The sequence below is a fragment of the Lepeophtheirus salmonis genome, chromosome 7 (genome assembly GCF_016086655.4).
Source record: "Lepeophtheirus salmonis chromosome 7, UVic_Lsal_1.4, whole genome shotgun sequence".
NCBI lineage: Eukaryota > Metazoa > Arthropoda > Copepoda > Siphonostomatoida > Caligidae > Lepeophtheirus > Lepeophtheirus salmonis.
This window is the reverse complement of record NC_052137.2, coordinates 37,380,576-37,405,551: the sequence shown is the minus strand read 5'-3', so window position 1 is coordinate 37,405,551 and position 24,976 is coordinate 37,380,576. Positions and strand designations below refer to the sequence as shown.

Below are 24,976 nucleotides of genomic sequence, written 5' to 3'. Positions count from 1 at the left end.
AGAAAAAAGTAGAGCCATAGATCTTGCAATGCTAATACTGATATTGAATACTCCACCAGTTCACTTCATCGTTTAGTTCAGGCGAGTATAACACATCTATCAGGGAATACTCTACGTAAAATAATAACAATCTCTCAATGCAAAATCCTCAAATAAAACTTTTTTTAGTGTGTGCAATTTAATATATCTTTTGATAATGATGGTATTCGAAGAGAAAGTGAAAATGGCTCCTTCAAGAAGAGTAGGAGGAAGGAAAGGGTGGGTTTCTCGTAGGTACGAGTACATTTCAATACAGATTAATCTATAATATCAGGAAAATATAGTTATTTACGTAATTGGCACATTTGATACATTGTTATTGAACTTTTCAGAGTCATTCAAATGACCAATATACTTGTGATGGGACGATTAATCGGAATCAGAGAATCGGCATTGGGAAAATAATTTTTAATTTGTGATTCCTATTCTGATTTATTACTGGTATTGAACGCTTTATTACTTTTCTAAGTTATGAAGAGAAAAAAAGGTGACTTCCCCCCCCCCGACAAAATAAATTTTCTTTTGCTTTTTACTTGAAAATTAAACATCTAATTTAATTTTTCTTCAAAAAATTTAATTTAATTTGAATAACTATGTTTTTGAAATTTTTCTCCCAAAAAATTAATATTTGAATTTTTTTTTATTCAAAATATTTTGTATTAGAAATTTAATTTTTGATTTTTTTTTTCAAAAAAATTTATTATTTTTGATAATAGCTGGGGATTTTTTAATTTTTTTCCCAAAACATTTTATTTTTTGTGACCACCTGTAGAGTTTGGAAATATTTCTCAAAAAAATTTAATTTTTTGCGAATAGCGATGGATTTTTGAAATGTTTTTCCAAAGATTTACTTTTTTGAGAACAAATGTGGATTTTTGATTTTTTTTAAATATCAAACTGTATATATGAAATTTAATTTTTTTTTCCAAACAAAAAAAAAATATATATATAGATATATATATGGATATGGAGTTTAAAATATTAAAGAATCGGATCGGAATCGGCATCGGGATTTTTTTTTAATCGTCCCATCACTGCTATATACGTTGGTAAAGAAAGTACACTATCTACTTACATAGGTCTGATGTCTCTTATATCAGATTAATATGATCAAAAACAAGCTCAAACTAAATTAAAAAATTAATTGATATTAGGGCCATACTCAAATATATAATCAATGAAGAAATAATAATTACATGAATAGCTAAAAAGTAGAATGGATGTCATCTACATTATTTCTAAAACAGTATATAACATGTAGAGCCTCGATGTACATATGTACTACATAATTGATAAACTATTTCTTCATGGATTGATTTCATGTCCAATTAAAAGCATTGAGCTATGTATAATTATTTGCACAATCTAATTTTTAAAAAATAGTTAAGTAAAAACTAACTTAAGAATAACTAACTAAATAAAACTTAAGGAAATCAATACATGCGCTAAAATGAAATTTTTAAAATAGTAAAAACCTCTACCTGTTATGTTCTTCGATAAATGTATTATTTCTATATTTTTTTGCGATTTATCATTATTTAGAAACAATATATTATGTATATATGATTATTTTCGAGCCCAGGGCAAGCCACTGGGAAAATTGGTTAACGTTGTTCCCTCAGTTTTTGATTGAAAGTGATGAACTTGACTAGAAACAAATACATGATATATATGAACATACCTTCATTCATATCCGAACCACTTTGGGTCAATAACAATAATTATTATTATGTAATTAGTCTAAAACCAAATGTATGACTTTTTAAATTGCAAATATGCTGATAAAATAAATTGATTCAATTGTATTATTAAAACCGTAACATAAAGAAATTTCTTAGTTTTATAATAATAATTATGAAATAAAGGAAATGATTACACAAAATTATCAGTCTTACCATTTGTTAATGGGAGGTGTTTTTGCGTTAACAGGCGTCTTGTTAAAACTAGAGTCATTTTGATTAAAATCATTATAACCGTTGCTATCATCTTTTCTGCTTTGTTGATTGACTTGAAAAGTCTCCGTAAAATGCTCTTTGGATTGTTCTTCTTGAAGTTTTTGATCTCTGATAGCCTCAGCCTTAACAGCTAATTGTTGCAATTTAGAGGCAAGGTCTCCATCAGCTGATATATTAACACTGGATGGAGGAATAAGTGAATCTGCTGGGGCTTTGAAAGTACGATGAGGTTGAATGTCATCCTCGTTTTCTTTTTCAGAGTAGACATAATCCTCCTCCTCTCCTTCTATGTTGTTATTCGGAATGGGATCTATGATAACATCATTAAATGTTCTGACAATGTCTTCAGATGAGCAAGAAGACGAAGACAACTCAAGCTCATGAATAGAAAGATTCTCTTCTCCTCCGGGGTTTGATATGTGCTTCAAAATGGGTTTTAACGTTTCTTCATAGCTAGAGTCCTTTTTTAAAACACCTTTAAGCTTTTTAGAATGAGAAGAGTCATCTGTAAGGAGATGATGATGAAGATGATGACTAATACTATGATGAGATGAGCCCGAAGTTGTTGACGACTCTCCGTAATCCTGAGAGTCGTGCTTTAGAATACTCTTACGAGGAGTAGAATTGGCAGATGACTGTGCTGACTGACTAATAGACGTTATTTCTGGTGATGAATCAAAATCATACTCTTTTCGAGAGGATCGGCGCTTAAGGATACTAGAAGGTTCATCCCTACTACGACTTGAAGATCCGCAGCTCCCATTATCTAAAAATTAAAGTATGGAAATGTAATTCTTATATTAAAAAAACAAACATAATAAAAATGAACTTACTGCCGGTGTTCTCTGAGCTGAGTCGCTTTTTGGATCCTTCATTATTTGAAGCCTTACCTCCAAATACCACTGCACCTCCAAAAGAAAGACATCCTATGATGGCAACCCAAAACAAAAAGAAAATTAACGTCATCATTCTGCTGAGTTGTAAGTATTGTATCTATTAAAAAGTGTCAATGAGGGAAGGCAAATAAGTACATTATGAATGTATTTAAAAAGTCACTTTTGCGTCTCGTTTCACAGCTATGTATATAAGTTATATTATTAAATGTAATAATATAAATAATAGTAGTATAAGACGTTTGAATGTTATCACCGCAGCTATATATATAAATATGAATTCCCACTTTCAGTTTATGTATTAAAGAGTTTGTGATTACTAAGCAGCAGCACGTAGGGGAATTTCTCATTCTCTTGCGTTAATGAGTGAGAATGTGTAAGTAAGAACAAGGAGGAGGGACATTAAGAGACCTATATCAGTGTTAACACGATACCCCCAATCAAGCTAAAGATAGATACACCGTATTTCTACATAAATTATGTATTCATTGATTAATAATAATAATAATACAGCATCCTTAGAGGAATAAAATAAATCTTGTTAAATGTAAGTGATGACTCAGTCAATCGAGACGCATATAGGCATTTTTTTTTCTTTTAGGCTTTACACTACTAATAGTCAATAGAGCAGAGTGCTCCAACAGAATATATGAATGTGCGTACAAACTTTAATATGGTTAGCCAAGCGCCAACTGTTTAATATTGTACAGGATATAGGTACATGTTATGTATTGCTAAAAAAAAGAAGAAAAATACCATATTGCAAAAAGATGAGAATGGTTAGAGTTAGTTTGTTTATCTACAAGAATCTGAGTCAGTCTCTTTTTTCCTTTCTTTCGTTCATTTAAATCTAACCTCCAACATTTAAAATCTGAGTTCTCATTTGAGCTGCCATTTGAACTTCATCTATTGTAATGGGCTGAGTACGGAATCGTCGAGTTATATCCCTCTTGCTTCTTTTATTTGAAATTGGAGGAAGAAGGGTTCCTTTTTTTACTGTGTCATTAAAACTCTCGGGGTGTCCTTAAAATTAATTTGTAAAATACAAATGAAATACATAAGTAATCATGCAAATAATAAGACACATTTTTGCTTTTTTTTAAATCTTACAAAATATGAAATTAAATCATTAAGGAAGTATTCTATATAAACAAATTTTATTTACCTCTTTCAACTTTATTCAATTCATCTTCCCGATTCAGATCACATTCATTAACAGATCTCAAACTTGAGGACCGTTTTGGATTATTAGCCGCCTTTCTAGAATCGATTAATGAAACATAAACCGAGGATCTCGATGGAGATCGATCTACGCGTTCACTATCAGCCCTTCGAAGTTTATTCCACTTTTGCGAATGTGATGACTCTGTGCGAGATGAATATAATATAGATTCTTCTCTTGGAGATCCAAGTGAAGAAGGACGGGGACGAATAAGTATACTAAAATAAAAGAAGACATATTATATATATATAGAGAGAGAGATTCAATTAGTAAAAAAAAAAATAATGAAAACTCAACTTGCAATTCAGCAAATAGTTTGATTACTCTACAGTTTACTATAAAAAAACAAATTAATACCTCTTGTGTTCGATATCAGGCGAACGAGACGATCTTTCACTAAGTCGATGACTAACAGCCATAAGCAGTTCTTCCCTGGATTCTTTTCGTTTTAAAATCGGTCTAATACCCTGTCCATATTCCTCTTGATGTTCCACAGAAACTCTTCTATTATATGTATCACAGGGATCACTGATAGGACTCAAACTTTCTTCAGATTTACGACTTTTAAGAATAGATTTGGGGGTATGGCATTGACTTCTTCCAAATTCCTCATCATATTCATCATCAGTGGAGGCTCCTTTCTTCTTTAATATGGATTTGACGTCTAATAATTCATCCATACTACCTTGTTTCTTTAATATAGAAGATGGAGGTCTAAATGACTCACTCTCCTGGAGGCCTTCTATACTACTACTTCCAATCATTCCTACGGATGATGAGCGTCTTTTGAGTATACCATGAGGAGAAATATTTTCTTGAGAAGAAGATGGATCATACGTTTCATCATCAAGACTACGTTTCAAGATAGAATGAGGGGAGTTGGGATCCTCACCAACAGAACTATTTCGACTCCTAAGTATGGGCCGAATTTCTGATTCAGGAGATGGGGTACGGATTCGCACATGATCATACTCTGAAGATTTTCTCTTTAAAATTCCACATACAGCTCCGTTATCCTTGAGCAGATCCTCTGAACTTTTCTTTAAAATGGGTTTAGGATATAGATTCTCAGTTTGAGAAGTAATTGGTGGACTGCGCTTGTCGTGAATAGTGAGAGAGGAAGATCTATTTCGCATTCCTTTGGGACTAGAAGGTTCATCATTGATTACTTTTTTCTTCATTAGAGATTCTCTAGGCATAGGAACAGGTGGCGTAGACAGCCTACGCATATCATAATCCTTAATAAAATCTTCACATGTTTTAATAACTTCTTCTTCATTAAATTTAACATGACCTGGTAAATTGGACGAAGATTCTGTATCACTTTTATGGAATTCAATTTTATTAACAAATTCTTTCCTAATAATCACGGCACTTTGAGGCCGGGGAGTAGATTGAGAAGGACTCACAATCATTTCATTAGGATTAAATCCTCCACTTCTTCTTCTAAATTCTTTGACAAATTGAGGAGTACTGTTTTCATTCGAAGAGGGCTCGGCAGTACGTCGACTGAGGAAAGATTCGGACGGTTTACGTAGGGAGACCATTTTAAGGGGAGATGAGTTGTATGAGGAACCATTATTGAGCAAAGGAAAAATTGGAGGTTTAGATGCAGTTGAAGGACTAGTTGTCGGTGGAGTTTTAGGATTATTGTCTGACAATTTCTTGGTTGAATGTACCTCTTGTGTCGTCTGTTTCTTAGGTCTTCCAGGCCAGTTTTCAAGTAAAGGGTCTGAAATAAGTTCAGGTTTAGCCGTTTCAGAAGAAGTTGGAATTGGACGATGATGAGGGGAAATAGGTGGTGTAAGAGTTTTGCTCAAAGATTTGACAATATCAGGTGAGCTAAGAGTTTTGCTTGTGGCAGAAGTACCAAGAGTTGAGTGAGGAGTATGAGGTGATGAAGAAGTGGACGATACACTTACTTTAATTTCATCTAAAAATAGAGATAAAACGTATAATTATAACAATACTAGTGAGTCACTCAATATAAGGGATACGTTACCACCAAGTCCATGCAGTGAATTAACAGCTTGAATTAAAATCTCTTCACTTGAATATGATGTATTCAAGAGAGATTTTCTTTTCATGATGTGCTCTGTTTCTGTGGGAGATAAAGAGGATCTGGAGGGGCGAATTTTCAAACTTGGAGTGCTTTGATTGAATGAACTCCCATCTATGAAATAAAGAATACAAATGAATTTATACATGATAGATATATAGAAGTAACAGACATCGTAATGTCTCTGCAAAAATAATTAATGAAGACACACCTTGATAGACGGAAAATTCGGATTTTGCTCGACTTGCTCCACAAACAGATTCAATGGTATGATAAATATGCTCTGGAGAATTGTTACTAATGTGTCTGGATCGACTTGAAGAGGATCGATCCGAAGAGGATCCGTTTTTACGCTTCTTTCTGCGCCTATATCGACTATAGGACTCATGTTGAAGGACAGAGGAGTCCTCATCTGAAGAGGAGGAGGACGCAGGGCGATGAGGGGGAACAGCTCCGGGGGAAAGGAGCTTCTGTCCCAACTGTCGGCGCCGCTCTTCTTTATATTTCGTGATTCGACGTTCCGAATCGCTCTTTTCGGAGGGCATCCTTCGGGGAAACGGATCTAGAGATGATCTGTGTGATTGCTTTGAAGATGAGTGCCGGCGTCTACGGGAATATTTCGGAAGGGAAGAGGAGGGAACCACCAGGAAATCATTGGCGTGTCCGTGTTGAGCAAGACTCTTATCTGCAAAACCAAAACAAACAAGTTTGAGTTTGAGTTTCTTAACAATCTTGAGGAGAGTTTAGATCAACTTCAGAAAGTCAGGAACTGAGTGCGTGGATCATCATTCAATTTACATTATTTCATAATTAAACTATCAATTTCAAAACAATGGATTGTTCTATTATTTTATTATTACAATAATAACAAAAACAATCCACAAAGAAGTAATAAGTACAAGAAAAAAAATCCTTGAGTCTTTCTCTCTTTTTATTTATTCCTTCATTTGCTTTGGATATTTAACTGTGACGTCAGAACAAGTGTAGTCCAATGACGTATAACATAAAGAATAAACACTTGTAATATTACTATGGTGGTGGTATAATAATAGGGAAGACCAGGATAGATTTTCATATTTATTAATTTTTATATTTTCAACTAGTTTGATTGATGAATTATGATCATAAATTCACTTAATTCCGACTGAAATTGAGCCCAGTCATATTTCAACGTATTATCTATAAATTTTAATGCATAACAATAGAGGAGCCCTAATTTTAAGTTCAATTTTTTCCTAATGCGACACACATGATTATGGATAAAGTTGTAAAAAATATGACACTTTTTGGCAGTTACAACCTGAACATGATTTTTTATTTTGTAAAATTGTTAAAGCTAACATCTAATTCTATGTATTAAGTGTAACCAAAAGTGTGTGTGCTCATGAGTAATACTCATGATTAATTAAGTAGTTATAAATACTAATTAGGGATGTGAAAATTGTCGATATCCTTATGAGCATATAATTTAAAAAAATAAAAAGGTATTTGTTGGTAAACTGAGAGATACTCGTGTTCTTATTTAATTATTTCTTCTTATTTTCAAAATTCAAACGTATTAGTCAGTAAATATTTCCTCTATCAAAGTTGTCAACATTTTCTTTTCTTTTTAATTTACCCTCACGAGAATTTACACAACTTTTTAGATCGCTTGTTATAATTGCAAGTCCTAGTTGGACTCATAGTAGAATTGAGGATCAACAACGAAGTAATTCCTACCTATACTTCTTCCTAAATATGTGTTTATAATATTTGTTCTTATAGATCCTCGCAGCTAATCTAATAAAACGTCAAGATAAATAAGCTTCTCTCCTCAAACACATTCTTCAAATTGTCTGAGTTACCACATTAATTTTCAGTTACTCTTTTTTTAGCATACATGCAGACATATTTTAAACAACTATAATTATGGATGTGGTATTTGCAAACAGTGGGACAAACTGTCATCATTGAGGATACCAGGAGCGTTGCTAGCTTTAGATAGATATGAATAGGTTTATTTTTGAAATATATTTAAGATACTTTTTTTTGTAGGAGGGGGGCTTGAGTCCAAAAAAGGGGGTATCGACCCCACTGGATCCCGCCATTATTGAATCTCAATTATCAACACATAAATCCTCATATGAATGATTCTGAATTGATTTATGTTCATGCAATTATATATGAATCCATTCATCATCTTAAGATCTGAGAGAATCCCCTCCGATTGACAGTAGTCGATATAATTTCAAATGAATCGATGGCCATACTCATATTAGGTACATTGAAGTACATATTTAGAAAGTTATGATAAAAAAACAAAAAATTGAATAATTAGAAATGGTTTTGAAAAGAAAGTGATGAGTAGGTAAATTTAATTCATGCTTTGTCAAAAAAATAAAAGTGTGACAACCTGCTCCATTTGAAGCGTCACGATTGGCAAATATACGTAATGACAATTTGGCTAATTCTGAACAAAAAAGGATTCGGCGGCATAGAAAGAATATTGGCTAAGCTATGAACTTAGAAAAACATCAATGTGAATTTGTTAAACTAAAATAATATATATTCTCCCCCCAAAGGTGGTGTGATAGTAGAGGCGTCCACAGGAGGTGGGCTAGATGGGCTGTAGCTCCCCCAGCCCAATGAAGGAATTTTTGTTTTTTTCCCAAAAAATTTAATATTTTGCTGAATAGCAAACGATATTTGAAATTTGTATGAAAAAAATAATGTTAGGGTTTAAACTAAACCTTAAAAAAAATGGCGTATGCTGGGAAGATTTCCACAGCTTCCTATAGATGAGAAACATAAACCATGAATTTCCTAGCACTTCTAATTGAGAAATCCATACTTACACCAAGGTTAATAGAAATACAAGGTTAGACCATCATGTAATCGGGCTTGCTAGAATTTTCAATCTGATGTATTGTACCGACTGCTGGGCAAGAGAGGCAGATTTTGACAAAACACGCAACCACTTATAGTCTATGACGTCACTATTACTAGAATTTTCAATTTAATGGGCTCTTGGGTAAGAAAAACAGATTTTGACAAAACACGCAACCACTCATCTACTATGAATTCAATATTAAAAAGCGTGGTGGAAGTAAAACATCGTCGTACAAGCGTTATGGTATAACCTTGTATTACTATTAACCTTGACTTTCACTTATATTATTTTATAATCATTTCATCATACAGGGAGTTGAATTATTTTGTCACAAGACGGCGCCACCCTCTGTCGCTTTGTTTACACACAATTATGAGTAAACAACCTTATTTGAATACAATGTATTTTATGAATAGTATTTGTATAATGGAGGTATTAAATTTATTTTATAAAATATGTGTCCAAAGCAAGTTGAGCCACCACACCTAGGTCTCCCCTAGATATAAATTCATTTTTCATGTGATAATAGTCAAATTATTACATTTCCTTGGATAAGTATAATTAAATTAAATTATTTACAAACAGATCAAAGAAGAAAATGATAATAATTACTCTACTTCAATAATAATCATAATGAGTCGCTCTAGTCTTTATTAATTTTTTAGAATCCCACGCAATCCCTCGCATTTTATGACTCACAATTACTAATCAAAGCTAACCAGGCTTTGTATGTAATTAAAATAAAAACACATTAAATGACCGAAAACGGCCAATTGAAAGGATCACAAATACAACAATAATAGTGATAATAATATTCTTAAAAGGCGTTTTTTCTTTGAAATGAGATCAACTTGTTAGAGCGAGATGCTTCATATTTTTTGCTGAAAAAAAATATAAAATAAAATAAGAATGAGGTATCTATGCGTGGGATAGTTATTTAATGAAAAAAACCTACTATGTTTTGTTTTTTGTTGTGCTCTTAACCACCATTGTTTCTACATCATCTACAACAGCAAAAAATTAAAACAACGAACACTCCAATGGATTTAGAACGAGGACCAAGGATTAGGTGGGTATAAAAAAACAATCCCGGGCACCAGCCAAGATATTATTTAGGGTGGGAATTTCGGAGAGCGGGAGGAAAAAGTGGAAGCGATACATATGGTACTAATGTACAAAACCCCATGTAAACATCAGCTTCCTGCTATATGATTTTGGCAGAGAACATGTATTACTGCTATGAGAGGAGAACCTTTAACAATTATAGTAGCATTAGACCCGGGGAAATATTCTCAAATTATATTTAAACATATCACGTTGTTTAAATGTTATTGTATCATGCAACCTTTCATCCGAATGACAGAAGAAAAAGAGACCGAAACCAGTGTATAGTTAACCTTTTTATCCCAACTATAGAAATATTCTTTAAAAAAACCATCAACGTTCCGAACACTGATTTGGGGAAAAGAATCAGAAACATCGATAGCCGACACCAAATTACTCTACATTTCTGTGCTAGCAATGTAACACCGTAATTTACAGCAGGAAGAGCTATTAACGAATGGTAAATAAACAAAAAAGAATGATAAGACCTTTTTTTTTTCTTTTTCTCAAACTGTTATTTTTCTCTACATTTTGTCAATCCCTGGATATGATTTATGAATGAACATAGTAGTATATAGTTGTACTTAGTAATGATTGAAGGAATTAAGGTAAAACTTATAACATAAATATAATAGTTCAAGTGATTGATTACCTCAGTAAAATAGAGAGATTGGCCAAATGACGTCATGTGGGGGTTTGTAACTAGTGACGAATAGAGTGTATTTACCTCCTTGTCGACCCTTTTTTTCAATTGATTAACATTCACAAATTCAACACGTACAAGAGATAGCTGTAGTTCGTATACTGTCTATTAGATTAATCGAAGGAGCTCTATGGAGTCGTATTGAGAGATGTGAGTTGATTTTTAAAACAGTCTTACTACTCAGTTCACTAATATTTTGCTTATCTTTCATCGTATGTACTTACATCATCATTTATTTCAGGGAATAATACAACATAAACACAGAAACTTGCACACCTTATGAAAATGAGTAAATACCTACTAAAAGCTGCATCCACTACTACCTTAACAGAAATAACAATTATTATTGTTATTATGAAAATCACTATATTATTATAAGAAGGGCGGGAGCGCACACACGCATAATACAGCCGGTTAATATTGCAAACAAACGCCTTGCTTGCTAGCTAGCCAGCGATCCATGGTTCCAAAAATAGGTTTCGTGAATAAGTGGTATTAACTTATTTATAAAACGAACGTCCTCATTCGCTCCCTATTCAAAGAAGTCAGCTCTTTCAACGGATCTCTTTATCAAAAGGAAATGAAATTACCTCTATGTATTTTTACTACTAGAAAAATGGGGGGGAGGGGGTAAAGAGGGTATTGAAAGTATGTATATATTTTGACTTGATCACAGAACAAGAATAACAATAAAAGACGAAACCGGTTTGTGCTGATGACGCATCGAAATAGACTTCAACGAATACATAATATGAATTATGTATGAACGAAATTAGTGATACATTTTTTATATGAATACTATTTATGTTGTAGGATTTTTCTCTCTGGTCTAAATGATTGTTTAGTAACTACTGATGTAACAATCAAGAAGGTAAGGTTGGGTGAATCAGAATCAAAAGTTCCTTTGAATGAATATATATAAAATGACTTTTCTCAAAATTGAGTGGAGATTACATTTGAATTCTTCGACAAAATATCCTAAATTTCTATCAATATTTCTAATGAATCTTTCTTAGAGGGGCTGCAAATTGCCCAATTGATCGTTACAATAAAACAAAAGAAAAATATATATTTTTTAAACGACCAATATAAGTCTCTTAAAGCAAATGAAGGTTCTAAACTATGCTTAAAATTCTTTGGTATCATAAACAATCCTGCAAATTTGAATAATGAACCTATAATTGACTCAAATATGTTTGCAAAAAAAATAAATGAAATTTACAAATTATGAACTTACATATGTGGCCCGTCAACATAAAAGCAAGTTTGAATATTTTTTCTCAAATGGAGTGGGGATTATATATATATTGTTCGACAGATAATTATCAATTTCTATGAACTAATCATTCGTATCATGCCTTTTGGGTGCATCGCAAATTGTACTTAAAGTAGCCAAAATTGATTGTCCCAATAAAAGAATTCAAATAAAGGTTTTGTTAGTTATAATGAACATTCTTGGATATCTTAACTCATTCCATAAATTTGAATACAAAGCAAATAATTGACTGAATAGGACTATGAAATAAAAAAATAAATTGGGACTTTCTCCTACGGTGGATTTTTGTTTAAGATTGTTTTTATGTTAACACAGTACATGTGTATAGATTAGAGTCTTATTGGAAGACAATAAAATAATTTACATAGAAACATATCTTATTTCAACACCCACCAACCATTTTGTTTGGTTGTAATTATCAAAGCAGTTTATGAGTAAATTGCAATGAATCTACTGATGTTGTGGTTACCTATAGCTCTTCTTGAAGAAAAACTTTACTCCTACGTTAGCTAAGTCAACAATATAGTACATTATACACTATCCTAAAAATAGTATCTACCTATTATTTAACGAGTACTCTATTTCTTCATTAATAAAGTAAAGACTACACTACGTACATTCCAGAAGTTGTATCTGTGTATTTGTTAATTACAAGAGTGCAGTACATAAATATATGAACTGGGGTCAAATAAAAAATTTCTATCCCCCTGGAAATAAAGAAAACACTCCTACAATGTCATTACCCTTTAGACTTGAGATAAATAAGTATGTATAGTGAGGGGCGTCCGTGGGATTAGATTTTGGGGAGGGATTGGTTTTTGGATTTTTTTTTCTGAAAAGAAAATCAAAAATTAAATTTGTTGTAAAAAAATTGAAAAAATTAATTTTGTAGGAAAAAATATTATATTTACTATAAAGAACGAATTTTATTTTCCTTAGCAGTTGCCATTATTATTTAATTCCTTAGTAGTCAACATCCTTTCCTGAATAGATTCAATTATATTCAAAAATTGTTTGAACATTTGTTCATAAAAAAATTATTTTTCAAATATAATATTTTTGAAAAAAAATATTCTAAAATTAAATTTTGGGAGAAACATTTCTAAAATCCATAGCTCATCACAGAGAATTCTATTTTTTGGAAGAAAATTAAATTTATTTATTGGCAAAAACAATTCAATGAAAATTCAAAAAATAATTTTTTAAAGATTTTACATTCAACTCAGTACATAATTGACACTCCCGCATAGTCAATGACGAGTTCAGTGACTATTTGCATCCGGTTAATCATCTGAAAAAGAACATGAATGGAAAATCTCTCACCAACTCTTTTTTACTTTATAGAAAATGATAGTGATCAAAATAAATTTATTGTTGTATTGTTCCTTAATATGGGACGTCCATCCGTCCTTGTTATTGGTCCTTGAAACACGTTCTAAATTTTAGAACACCCTCTAAAAGGAATTATTTTAAATTGTAAGAAATATGACCCTAAATGAGTGCAAGACTGTTTTAGTTACTACATGTACAGGGTTTTATATTTTCCATAGCTGTTATAACTACTCATTAACTATTGAGGAGGTAACATTTAACTATAAAGTGCATGAGCTCATGGATAATGGAGAGTAACGCTGAGATTGGATGGGGATTTATAAGTGTAAGTTGTTTTAAACTAACTAAAAATATAATTGAAAATCGGCGACGCAGTAATTCCTGCCTATATCACTGTTAGATACGGAGTTGGATTTCTGTTTATTTCCTTCCTCTCAATAGCTGCTCACAACTAATTTAACGAAATTCCATGACCAGAGGTGAAACTCCAGTGTGGAATGGGCATCTTAAAAAAAGGAACCGAAAATCAAAATGGTAAACCTAACCATTTGAAGAATGTTTTGGAGGGAGAAAGAATAATGCTTATGACGTTTCATTATATCAGCTACAATCAGCTGTGACAAGAGAGAAACGAAAAAAGTATATAAACAATGACATTCGCTGGTATTACTCCGATATCGATCCCCAATACTACTCTGAGTCCAACAAGGACTTATAATTATATCTCTGCAACAAATCCTCAGGGTTACCCTCCGTCTTTTATGAGCACACACGAACGTTCAAACAGATTTTTGGTTATAATTGAATCCATTCAGGAAAGACTGTTCACAACTCAGGAATTAAATAATAATGGCAACTACTAAGGAAAATAAAATTTATCCTTTATAGTACCAATTACAAATTAACTAGCTAGCTAAAAAGACACACCAGATTTGTATGGTCATGACAGCAAAGGTGCTCTTCCTAGAAATTGTCAGGATGACCGCGTTAATGATGTTTTGTTTTTTTAAACATATTGACATATCATATTTTTGACATCTTTAAGTTTACCTCTTTGCCTCAGTTTATTTACCAATTGAAATAGATAAGTAAAGTTAAAGAATATTTTATTCACGAGAATAGTTTGCAATTATTTAACTTAATATTAAATATTAAGTTAATGATGATATCATCGCCAAATATCTATAATGACATCATTTATCAAAGAATGTTCTATAAGATGGCTTTTGCATCGGATTGGTACACATCCTTAAGAATTAAGATCGGACTGGAGGGGACGTAAAAATTAAAAATACCTATTGTTCATCTATGGTCAACAATTATATAAGTGCCGAATTAGTTATTTAATAGACCACATCACAATCTTTGTTTAAGTCAAACTGTCACCGACTTATTTTCGCTATAGTGGATGCATGTTTTTTATTGAATAACTTTTTGGAAATGTTATCCAATATAGGTATACTCGTAGATATATATAAATTTGTATTATTGCATATTTAAATCTTTTTATATTAAGATCCGGACAGAAGGTAAAAAGTGGACACGTCCGGGGGAAAAAAATAAGGTTGGTCATTAGAGTTAGGATTTTAGAGCGACTTTTTGAACAAAAAAATGAGCAATACATTTTTGAAAAATGATCACTCAAAATATCAAAATTGAGGAGTTTGTATTTAAAGAAAGATACAGTTTTATAAGGATAATTATAGTAATTATTAGTAATTTATATTGTATTATATTTATCATAATTTATTGATAAATTTTGCTACATTATATTAAGATTTTCTTCCGTTAATTTTTGCCTTCGATCAGTACAGTATCCGTATTGATCCCTCAAAAATCAGAGGTCTATTCATCACCCTAATAAAAAGACGTAAAGATTGAAATTGAAGCATCCATATATGTGCAAACAATATCTTACATATATCATTTGTTTGTTCCCCATTAGTTCATGCTTAGCTCAATATCATGAATGCTCCTTATAACAAAGTCAACCCATTTCATGATGAGTATATTAATAACCCGTTTATTACTCACTAATTTAGAAGAAGAAAAAATCAAAGCATGAATAGTTATCTTTTTTATTTTTGGAAAGAATGTGTTCTAATTTCATGGATAGGCTAAGGAATAATGCTTCTTGCTCCTGCACAATTAAGCTTTTTCATCAAGAAAAAATGTCAAAATGTTGAACTTAATGTCTACATATGTGTATATGTTTTAAATATGCCTACACTTTTCCTACCTACGAGTACATAAGTGGTTTTGTTTTCAAGAATCCATTCAAGACCCTTCAAGTTACACCAACCCTAAAAAAAAACACCCATACTTTTACTATCAAAATAAAATGCAAAATCTTTAAGGTTATATATATCTTATAAAAATATCTTCAGGGTTTTTGCAGCTTTATAAATTCTATTAATACTTTCATACATTGAGATCGTCAATCTTCTATCGCAGCAAAAGCAACAGAAATAGAAAAAAATATATATACCGGGTGATGACTCAAAAATTAGAAAATTTTAAAAGCCGTTTTCACTTCTACATATTTTTATTTTGTGTCATTATTATGGCATTCCTAAATATGAAGCGATAAACCAATAAAAATTACGATTTCTACTGTGGTACGAGTAAAAATCTTGCCTTGTACTAATCAAATATAGTTTCTTTATATACAATCAAATCCAGATAAGAGAAAAATTAGCTTTTATGACAACTTTTTCTCAGACAACATTTTTTTACTCAATAAACTACTTTGCATATAAGCAATAAGAAAAAAGTCCGAATAAGACCAACTTTTCAATGGAAAATTCTTAAAAATTCACAGATAGAAATACAGAAATATTTTTTGATTTCCCCCGGGCCTTTTTTGATTCTCTCATTTGTCTATAACATAAAATAATGTCGGAAATAGATAGTCAATCCTACTATCTATGAGGAAAAAGGGCAATGACTACGGAGGGAGGGATATGGAGACTAAAATCTTGTCGTCAAAATTGTCGGAAAGACAACGATTTTGTATGTTGTGAAAAAAATAATTATAATTTCTACAAATCTATCTTTTCTATAGAAAAAAAAGGTAAAAAAACATGTTGAAATTGTCAGAAAAAAAAATCCTATAAAAAATTGAATATAATCATAACTAACCAATCTTTTTTAACAAAAAAAAAAAAAATAAGAAAAAATAACTTAATATATAAGATGGATATGATTTGAAATTAATAGAAAAATAATTTATTTTTCATTCTACAGGTCACGGCTTTGAGCTTTTTCATGAAGCTTCTTTTTTACAATTTAAGGACTTTAAATTCGTTTTTTTTTTTTAAATTAAAGCCAATCAACTTTTATGTTTATCATTATTTATTTAATTTTGATCATACACTTAATAAGTCAGTTAACACCGGGGCTTCCGCGTAACAAATCAAGTATATTTGCTAATATAATTTAAGGAGCATAACTTAATTGATTATTTTTGCTTACAGATGAATTTTCAAGAAAACTATTACAGCCTATATTTATGTTGACAAGTCACATATATACTTCAATAATATTATTATTTTTTTTTTTTTGCTCTTCTGTTCAGATAAAAACAAAAAACAAATTTGACTGTATCTAAATCTAAAAATAGCATTTCATGATAAGAATAATGTATATTATTCTAAGATATTTCAACCCGGATTTCTGAAAATAAAACAATGTATATCAAGACATCCTAGTTTGGTCATTTAATATACAGAGTTCACAGGTAATGAATCAATAAAATATATGCATGCATACGTATAAGTTGGTACGTAACCTGTTTGAAAATAAAATAATAAAATATATTCATATATACATTCAAATTGATCCAATTTTCCAGATACTTATATATATATAAGTCAGAAATTGCATGGAAAAACTACGACCCGCCGTTCAAATGTATATATTAGTGTTGGGGTTCGATCTAAAAATCCTAGACCGGTCTGCCACCACGTTATGATTCTTAATAGACCGAACTAATTCGGTCCTTTAAAAAAGTTCAGGTCTCATTTAAAGATCGGTTCTATGGATGAATTGTTGATGACGTCATGCGTTTTTTCAAAATTATCAGAAATTTCGAAATTATAAAATATTCCAAATCATTATTTTTATTATATAACACAACCTTTCCTCTAAAAAGTCACCAAAAAAGGCCCAAAATCAGTTGGTAGTTAGGTAATTTTTCCCAACTACGTCGCTATTGTTCAATGATTGTTTACAGAAAAACTAATGATAATTCAAACAATCAACGTTCAACACACTGATTAGGAGGGAAAAAGCTGAAACATCAACAGGTCACAAAAAAAAAAAACATTCTATACAATAACATTATATGAAGCTAAAAGTGTTGCACAATTATATATGTACAAATCATAAATCAGGAGTGGGGTCCATCAGGAATTGGTCCATCGATTGAGACCGAAAAAAATGGGGCTATATGTACATATATCTGTCCTCGACTTGAACACAATTAAATTTCAGTCTGCAGTGGGAAATTGCCGTAGAAATATTGGACTAAATCGGTCTAGAAAAAACCCTTAAGACCAAACCGAAAAAAATAATAATAGCACCGAGTCCCAAAACCTAACATGTATGTAATCATTTTTGTAATAGACTTTGTAAACATTGTAATATGACCTGCCCATGCATGTGTTAAGACAATAGTATAATTTGATAAGAGTTGCAATTATTGCCTTTTTTTTATATTTTATTTTGAATAGTCATGTTCATTATTCACGTGTGTTTTGTCATTCACATTTGAATCATGGAAAATTTATACTTATCAGAGTAACATATGTTTGTACAAGGGTTTATCACCCTAGATCCCATTTTCCTGGGGTTTATCGGGGTAATAAACTTAGGAAAAATCTTGCATTTAATCCTATAAGCTTCATTTAATTATATCTAATTCATTAAAATAAACCTCAATATATATTAAATATCTGTTTACAGCTTAAATGATTTATGCTTTGCAAATTTCATAGTATTTAAGTTTTTTATTTGCGGTTCGGATCGGGTTACAGAGTTCCAAAAAGCGAGACAACCTGCGCACAATTAGTGATAATGATAAATTGAGAATATGTGTAAGGCTGGCTAAAAATGTATTCCTTCTTTTTAAAGTACATACAACAAAAAATAGTTCAATAGTACAGTTTTCATTATTTATTAATAGGATCCCGAAATTTAAGAAAAACATTATTACTATGGATCCGTCTCAGCGACGCTTTCCCGGATATTGTGAAAAACTAGTTTGCACTTTGATAAATGTTGATTCATACGAGTTAGTTACAAGTAGAAGCATATTTTGATTATCATTAATAAAGAGAATTTGCAGTTTGTGTAACAACTGCTTTTGATGCTTGATTAACCATGACTAAGTCATTATCGATGATAAGAAAATAAAATAATGTATTAACGAAAATTGTAAATTGTAATACAGTTATACGTATCAGATGGAAAAGTTAGTGGATTATTAACAAACACACATAGAAATCAATTTTTTTTAAAGTAAATGCGACAGGTGTAAGAACCAAATAAGAAATAGTTGTAATCACATCTTCACTTCCGTAAATAACATAATTTTGACGATTTAACAGGTGTTGGGAGATTTTTTCAAATTAGTTTTATAGAATTGCAATATTTCTTTAATTAATCATCGCAATGTGGGATGGAATGCAAGGGAATGCAGCTGCCAATAGAATTCGACTATTTTTATGTACATAAATAAATAAAATCATTCATTATTAATATTATCAGTAGTACTACTAAAATAGATTGAGATTTAACACCATTTCTAACGGATTTTATGACGCAATCCCCTTAATATTTATACATAAAACATTTTTTATTACAAAAACTATACAGAGGCAGTTTATTAGATGTATAATTGTTCAAAATTCATTTATTTATTTCATAAGAAAAGAAAGATCAAAATTTGATCGTATATGAGCAAGCAGATTGGACAGCGGTGACTGACAAAAATTTAGAATATTTAATGACAGGGAAAAAAATTAATGGAACAACGTAGCTCAATGGACAACGCGCTAAGGCGAAATTATTTTATAGAATTCAATGTGCCTAGGTTCGATACTCGGTTGTTCCTTAAGAAGAATTAATGTATATTTACTTCAAAGACGATTCCTAAGTCGGATGGAGTAATTGCAATGCTATAATGTTTACTTATATTGAATCTATGCATCTCAATCTTAAAGGAACATACAAATAAATAAATAAAAATTAAAAAAGGTCATCAAAATCATGTTTTTATAGAAAAAGGTCATCTAAAAATACAACCAGAATTTTTTAAATTCTTTTAATTCCCCTCCCCCCAAAAAAAGAATGAAAAATTAGTGGAACGGTCTTATCCCCAAGGTGGCGCCATTGTATTTAGACATAGCTAAAAAAACTCTGAGGAAAGAAGAGACAAGGTGACTGGAATAATAAGGAAAGGGGAAAAAAAAAAAAAAAAAAAAGCATGCATCTAAACCATGATCACGAATAGGGATGAGATTTATGTAGAATGCTAACCTAAGCTATTAAAAATATGATCTTTCTCTACAAAAATCCCATCCCTAACAATGAAGAGAGTCAAAAGATGACCATGATCCACTTAGTCAATTTTAAATCTATTAGAATTCAACGTGATAATTTTTTTTTATTATTGTGAAATAATTTAAAAATATGACCATTCATTTTTTTGACAATTTCTTATGCAATGAACGAATATGTATATAGAAATTTGATAAAGAATTATTTCTTTTATTTGAATACAAAAATTTAACTTTTCTCAAATACTAAGAATTTGACAACAGCAAACAATTTATTAACAAATGGATTAAAATTTTGACAACAACCATTGTTTTTATAATCTTTTTTTTTTAAATTTGACAGCCAAAGTTCCCTCACTTAAAAATACATGTCTCAAAGGCCTCTAAGACAAATAATGATCAGTGATACAAATCGTAAGCATTTTCTTAGTTATCTTGTTTTTTAAAGTTGGCAACTTGATCATTTGTTTTTTATTTTCCTAAGCTGTTATCATCATTATTGAATTCCCAATAAATTTTAAAATTTATTTTAAAAATTTTAGACATATACAAAACGCTAATAGTTTTCATCACTAGCAATACTATAAATTACATTGTAGATACACTTTCTTAGCAGTCCAACATTTGTTTTTTTTATTTTCTTTGTAAGGCTAGGGAATCGCTATATATATTCAGTTTATTATTTAAATCTGAAATTTTTCCAACTGCAATATATAACAGGCAATAATTTTGAGTTCAATCATTCTTGCTAAATATATTTTTTGTGAACAAATAAAACAATCAATTATCCAAATTATAGCTAAATTTTAATACTTATATTGATTATAAATAGTTGTTTTCTAGTCCTACTAATGAAATATAATTCACACTCTCTCAGAAATTGTATTTTATATGTAATTTCTAGTATTTTTTGACTTAAAAAGATAATATAAGAAATATTGAGATAAGTAGCAAAATCTACATACAAAACAAAGCATGAATATGACTAAAAATCTCCTAAGGAAAGACGCCACAAGCCTACCGATGAGGAAGGGGGGGGGGATATCACCTTGAATTCTGATAGGTTTAAAAATATTTAGTGGGCTAAGTTCATCTTTAATAATGCGTGATTGTTAATGATGGTAGCTTTAAATGATGTATTGGTCATTGAGCTTTTGACAAATCTTTAACGATTTTGACAAAATGTTTATTTTAGAAAAGCCAAATTTTACAAATAATATTTTTTAGGTGAGACAAATTTAACGGAAATTAATATTGTTCATTTCAAAATTGTAAAAAAAAAAATTGACAAAAAAACACATCCGAATAGGACACAAATCCTGTCCCAAAAACAATCTGCCTTATATGACATCATCATAGATATCAGCCAGTGAAAATTCATAAATTAATTTTTACCAATTTTTGAAAGAATAATACGTACTTTCACTAGGGATAAAGACGGAATAATACCAAACTATTCTCGTCTATAAAAGATACATAAAACCTTACCAAAAACAATAGTAAACTAATGTACTTTACTATAATATTTGTGCAAACGATGCATTTTAGAGGGGGTAATAAAATTTGGGACGTTTATCAAGGATCGATACTACGGATGGTTTGACTGGACGGAAACTAGTATTTAAAGGTGTTTTTTTTTTAAATTACAGAAGAATTTTCGCCAAACTTGACATAAATCTGCTCTGCAGTCATGATTCTTCTTTAATGTATCGAGGTTACGTGAATAGGTGAACTTAATTGAGGAACATGCTTTTTTGTTAGAATATTATTTCAAACATCTTGTCACTTTAGATTTTCTTTAAATATAACTACCGGTGTACGTATTTAAGAAAAAGTAACCGATCTATAATTTCATTAGTCAGACCCTAATTATCAGGATGTCTTCATAGTATCTACAGACATACATATGTTGAAAATAACATTTTGTTGATGTTAATCAATTGTCACACTTGGATCACAAATCAATTTATATGTAATAACAGAGTTTCTAATCTAACTACAAACTAAATACACCCTGTTGGAGAAAAAACACATCTACAAATAGCTATCATTGAGTTAAAGGGAATATTCCTAATATGTACGTGTGACTGATAGCACACACATATGTACGGATCGAATAGGAAAGTGACTGATAATTTTGTGTATAGAATACAATGGATATGTTACTTATATGTAAGACTTGTACTCCATTAAAGAATTTAATCTGTTTTTCAAAAAAGTTCATAGAGTAATTTAAAAATAATAGGTTAATTTTTAGATGTCTTTAGAAAATAAATGAAGCTGATTCTGAAGCTGAATCCCTTCTACCATGACAGGAACATCCACAGAATTATATATGTATATATATATATTTTTGGTCAGGGTGGAGGCGCTTGGTTTTTGGAATTTTTTTGAAGAAAAAAAATCAAAAATTTTAATTTTAAATTAAATTTCAAATATTAAATTATTTCGAATTTTTTTTAAAAAACTCCATAGTTATTCTGGAAAAAATACTTTTTTTGGAAGCATTTTTTAATATTCAATCTTTTGGAGAAGAATTTCAAAAATCCATAATTATACACAAATAATTAAAATTTGGAAAATTAAATTAAATTTCAATCATTAAATTTTTTGAAAAAAAAAAATAAAATCTTAAATTTCTTGTAAAAGGGAAAAAATTTTAAAAAATCACTTTCTGTTATTAAGTTTTTCGGAAAAAAAAAATCAATAGCTGTTCACAAAATATTAATTACATTGTAAAAAAATTTCAAACATTAAATTTTTTGGAGAAAATTTTCAAAAATCCATAATTATTCACAAAACATTAGATTTTTTGATAAAAAAAATCAAATATTAAGTTTCTTGTAAAAATACAAAAGTCTCTTACTTGGTAGGAGGACTAAAACCCCTCAAGCCCACCCCTGCATAAACACATCATAATAATTTATATGTATGTACTCTTGTGTTGCATTCGTTATAGGTGGGAGGATGATTTCAAAAAACTGACATTTATCGAAATACTAATTGGAAGTAGGGGTCATATTTTCATGTTTCTCTACGTAAAAGAAAAAAAGTGTGTTACCATACTAAGTTCCCACGCCGAAATTTCATCAAATAAAATAAACTGTTTAAAGCGTGTTTTTGCAATCTACAGCTTGCTTTTAAGTTGACAAGCCACATATAAAAATCATAAAAATTGTCAACAAAATACCATTTTTTATATTTTAAGCAGTATATATTTATTAAATTTTTTTTTCTTAATATGAACCAAGCACAAAAATTTCCTTCCTGGAAAACTTGGCAACATGATTGAAAATGAAGTACAATTTTGGAGTAACTTTTAATCCCAATTTCAAAAATGTTTGTTTCTTTTAATTATGCATTATCAGACTCTTTACAAGACAAAAAAAACTTTCCTGACCTTATTAAAAGCAATAATTATTAATTTTTTCCATAGTCGAAAGAAACAAAACAAAAACAGTTGGTACTTAATAATACTCATTTATACAGTAAAAATGGCTCATTAAGAACCACAATGTTCAAATGAAAAAAAAAAAAAACTGTTACAAAGGTCTAAAAAAAATCCAATAATAAACTACTTATAATAGACCCTTTCATGTTTGATCTCAAGCCAATTAATTACTTTTGATAACATACATGGCTGTTTATTTGGAAGAACTTATTTCAAAACTTGAGAACCCGATTGAATAACATTATACGATTGATGAAACGCTGTAAGGTTAAACTAACTTTAAACTTGGGAACCCTGCAATTACTGACCCTATCATAAGATCTAGCCTATGATTTTTTGACAAAACATCCCCACTTTTAAAGTTTTGAAAAAACTCCAAAACCCTCAGAAGCTTTCGAATATGAATTCAAGAGTAAACGCACTTTAGTGAAACGTCCACCTGTTCTATGAGTGTTTAAGATATTACCTGCACTAAGTAGTCTAGTGTCAGTCCTTATTTAGGACTGAAGACTGCAGTCCCGTTCACTCTTGGTCTCGTTCATTTAAGTCCTGTATATCAGTCCTAAAAACTTTTAAAGTACGGTCCTTCATGACGTCACTCAACTTTATTTCTTGTGTTTTTTTGTTTTTTTTAATCAGTTCTACTACTGACAGTCTTAAGGACTAATCCAAAGACTGGACTAGACCAAATAAATAAGGACTGACACAACACTAGTACCAGGTCTGTTCAAACAGTAAGGTAACTTTTCAAATTTCGTGGGCAACGTATATTTGGTATGCTAGATTTTTTTTATTTTTTTATGTTATTACATATTTATTGTTTAAAGCGATATAATATGTTTACTTTGTTTGTGAGAGGGATAGCGGGTTGAAGTATTTTGCCTGAATGGCGATTTTTGCTATTGAAAAACATGGATCAAAATAATTTGAATAAATTTTGTGTAAAAATGAAATTAAGTCCTCCAAAACACTTGAAATGTTAACAATAGCATACGGTGAAACTGTTCTGACAATAAAAAAAATGTTTACAAGTGGTACAAATTCTTCCAAAATGGCCGGGAAGTTGACAATGACAACCTCTGCTATGGACGCTCATGTACGTCACCAACAGATTGAGGCAGTGAAGAAAATTACTATCAGAGAAGTTGCTGAGGATATTGACATATCCGTTTGCTCGTGCAGTATTTTTTTTCCGAACGATTTGGGCATGAGAAGAGTGTCAGTGAAGTTTGTCCCGAAACTGCTTAATTTTGCCCAAAAGAACCGTTGCATGAGCATTGCTCATGAGCTGTTGACGGACGTCAATAATGATCCTGATTTGCTCGAAAGGTCATAACTGGTGAACAATCATGGGTATATGGTTCTGATATCGAAACAAATGGAAGAGTCCAATGGAGATAGCAAGAAATTGCAGAACACACAGAAGACTTCTAAAATACAAGCTATTTTTATACTATATAGCGGAAGCAGTAAATATATGTTCGTGGCAAATGTACTAAGATTAAAAAAATCA

At 30.7% G+C, this 24,976-nt stretch overlaps 1 protein-coding gene across 8 annotated transcripts in view; it reads right to left on the bottom strand.

Annotated features, from left to right (window-relative positions):
- The window catches only part of LOC121122218 (uncharacterized), a 244,022-nt gene that overhangs the window by 8,321 nt on the left and 210,725 nt on the right, over positions 1 to 24,976 (bottom strand). For 7 of the 8 annotated variants that reach the window (XM_071889868.1, XM_071889869.1, XM_071889866.1 and 4 more), the window contains 7 exons: positions 6,380 to 6,853; positions 6,112 to 6,282; positions 4,467 to 6,042; positions 4,053 to 4,327; positions 3,743 to 3,910; positions 2,828 to 2,920; positions 1,935 to 2,760 (listed from right to left, as the gene is read on the bottom strand). In XM_071889868.1, coding sequence (XP_071745969.1) covers positions 1,935 to 2,760; positions 2,828 to 2,920; positions 3,743 to 3,910; positions 4,053 to 4,327; positions 4,467 to 6,042; positions 6,112 to 6,282; positions 6,380 to 6,853 — 3,583 coding nt within the window. The remainder of the gene's footprint in view (positions 1 to 1,934; positions 2,761 to 2,827; positions 2,921 to 3,742; positions 3,911 to 4,052; positions 4,328 to 4,466; positions 6,043 to 6,111; positions 6,283 to 6,379; positions 6,854 to 24,976) is intronic. The other variant, XM_071889870.1, reaches the window with a different exon arrangement.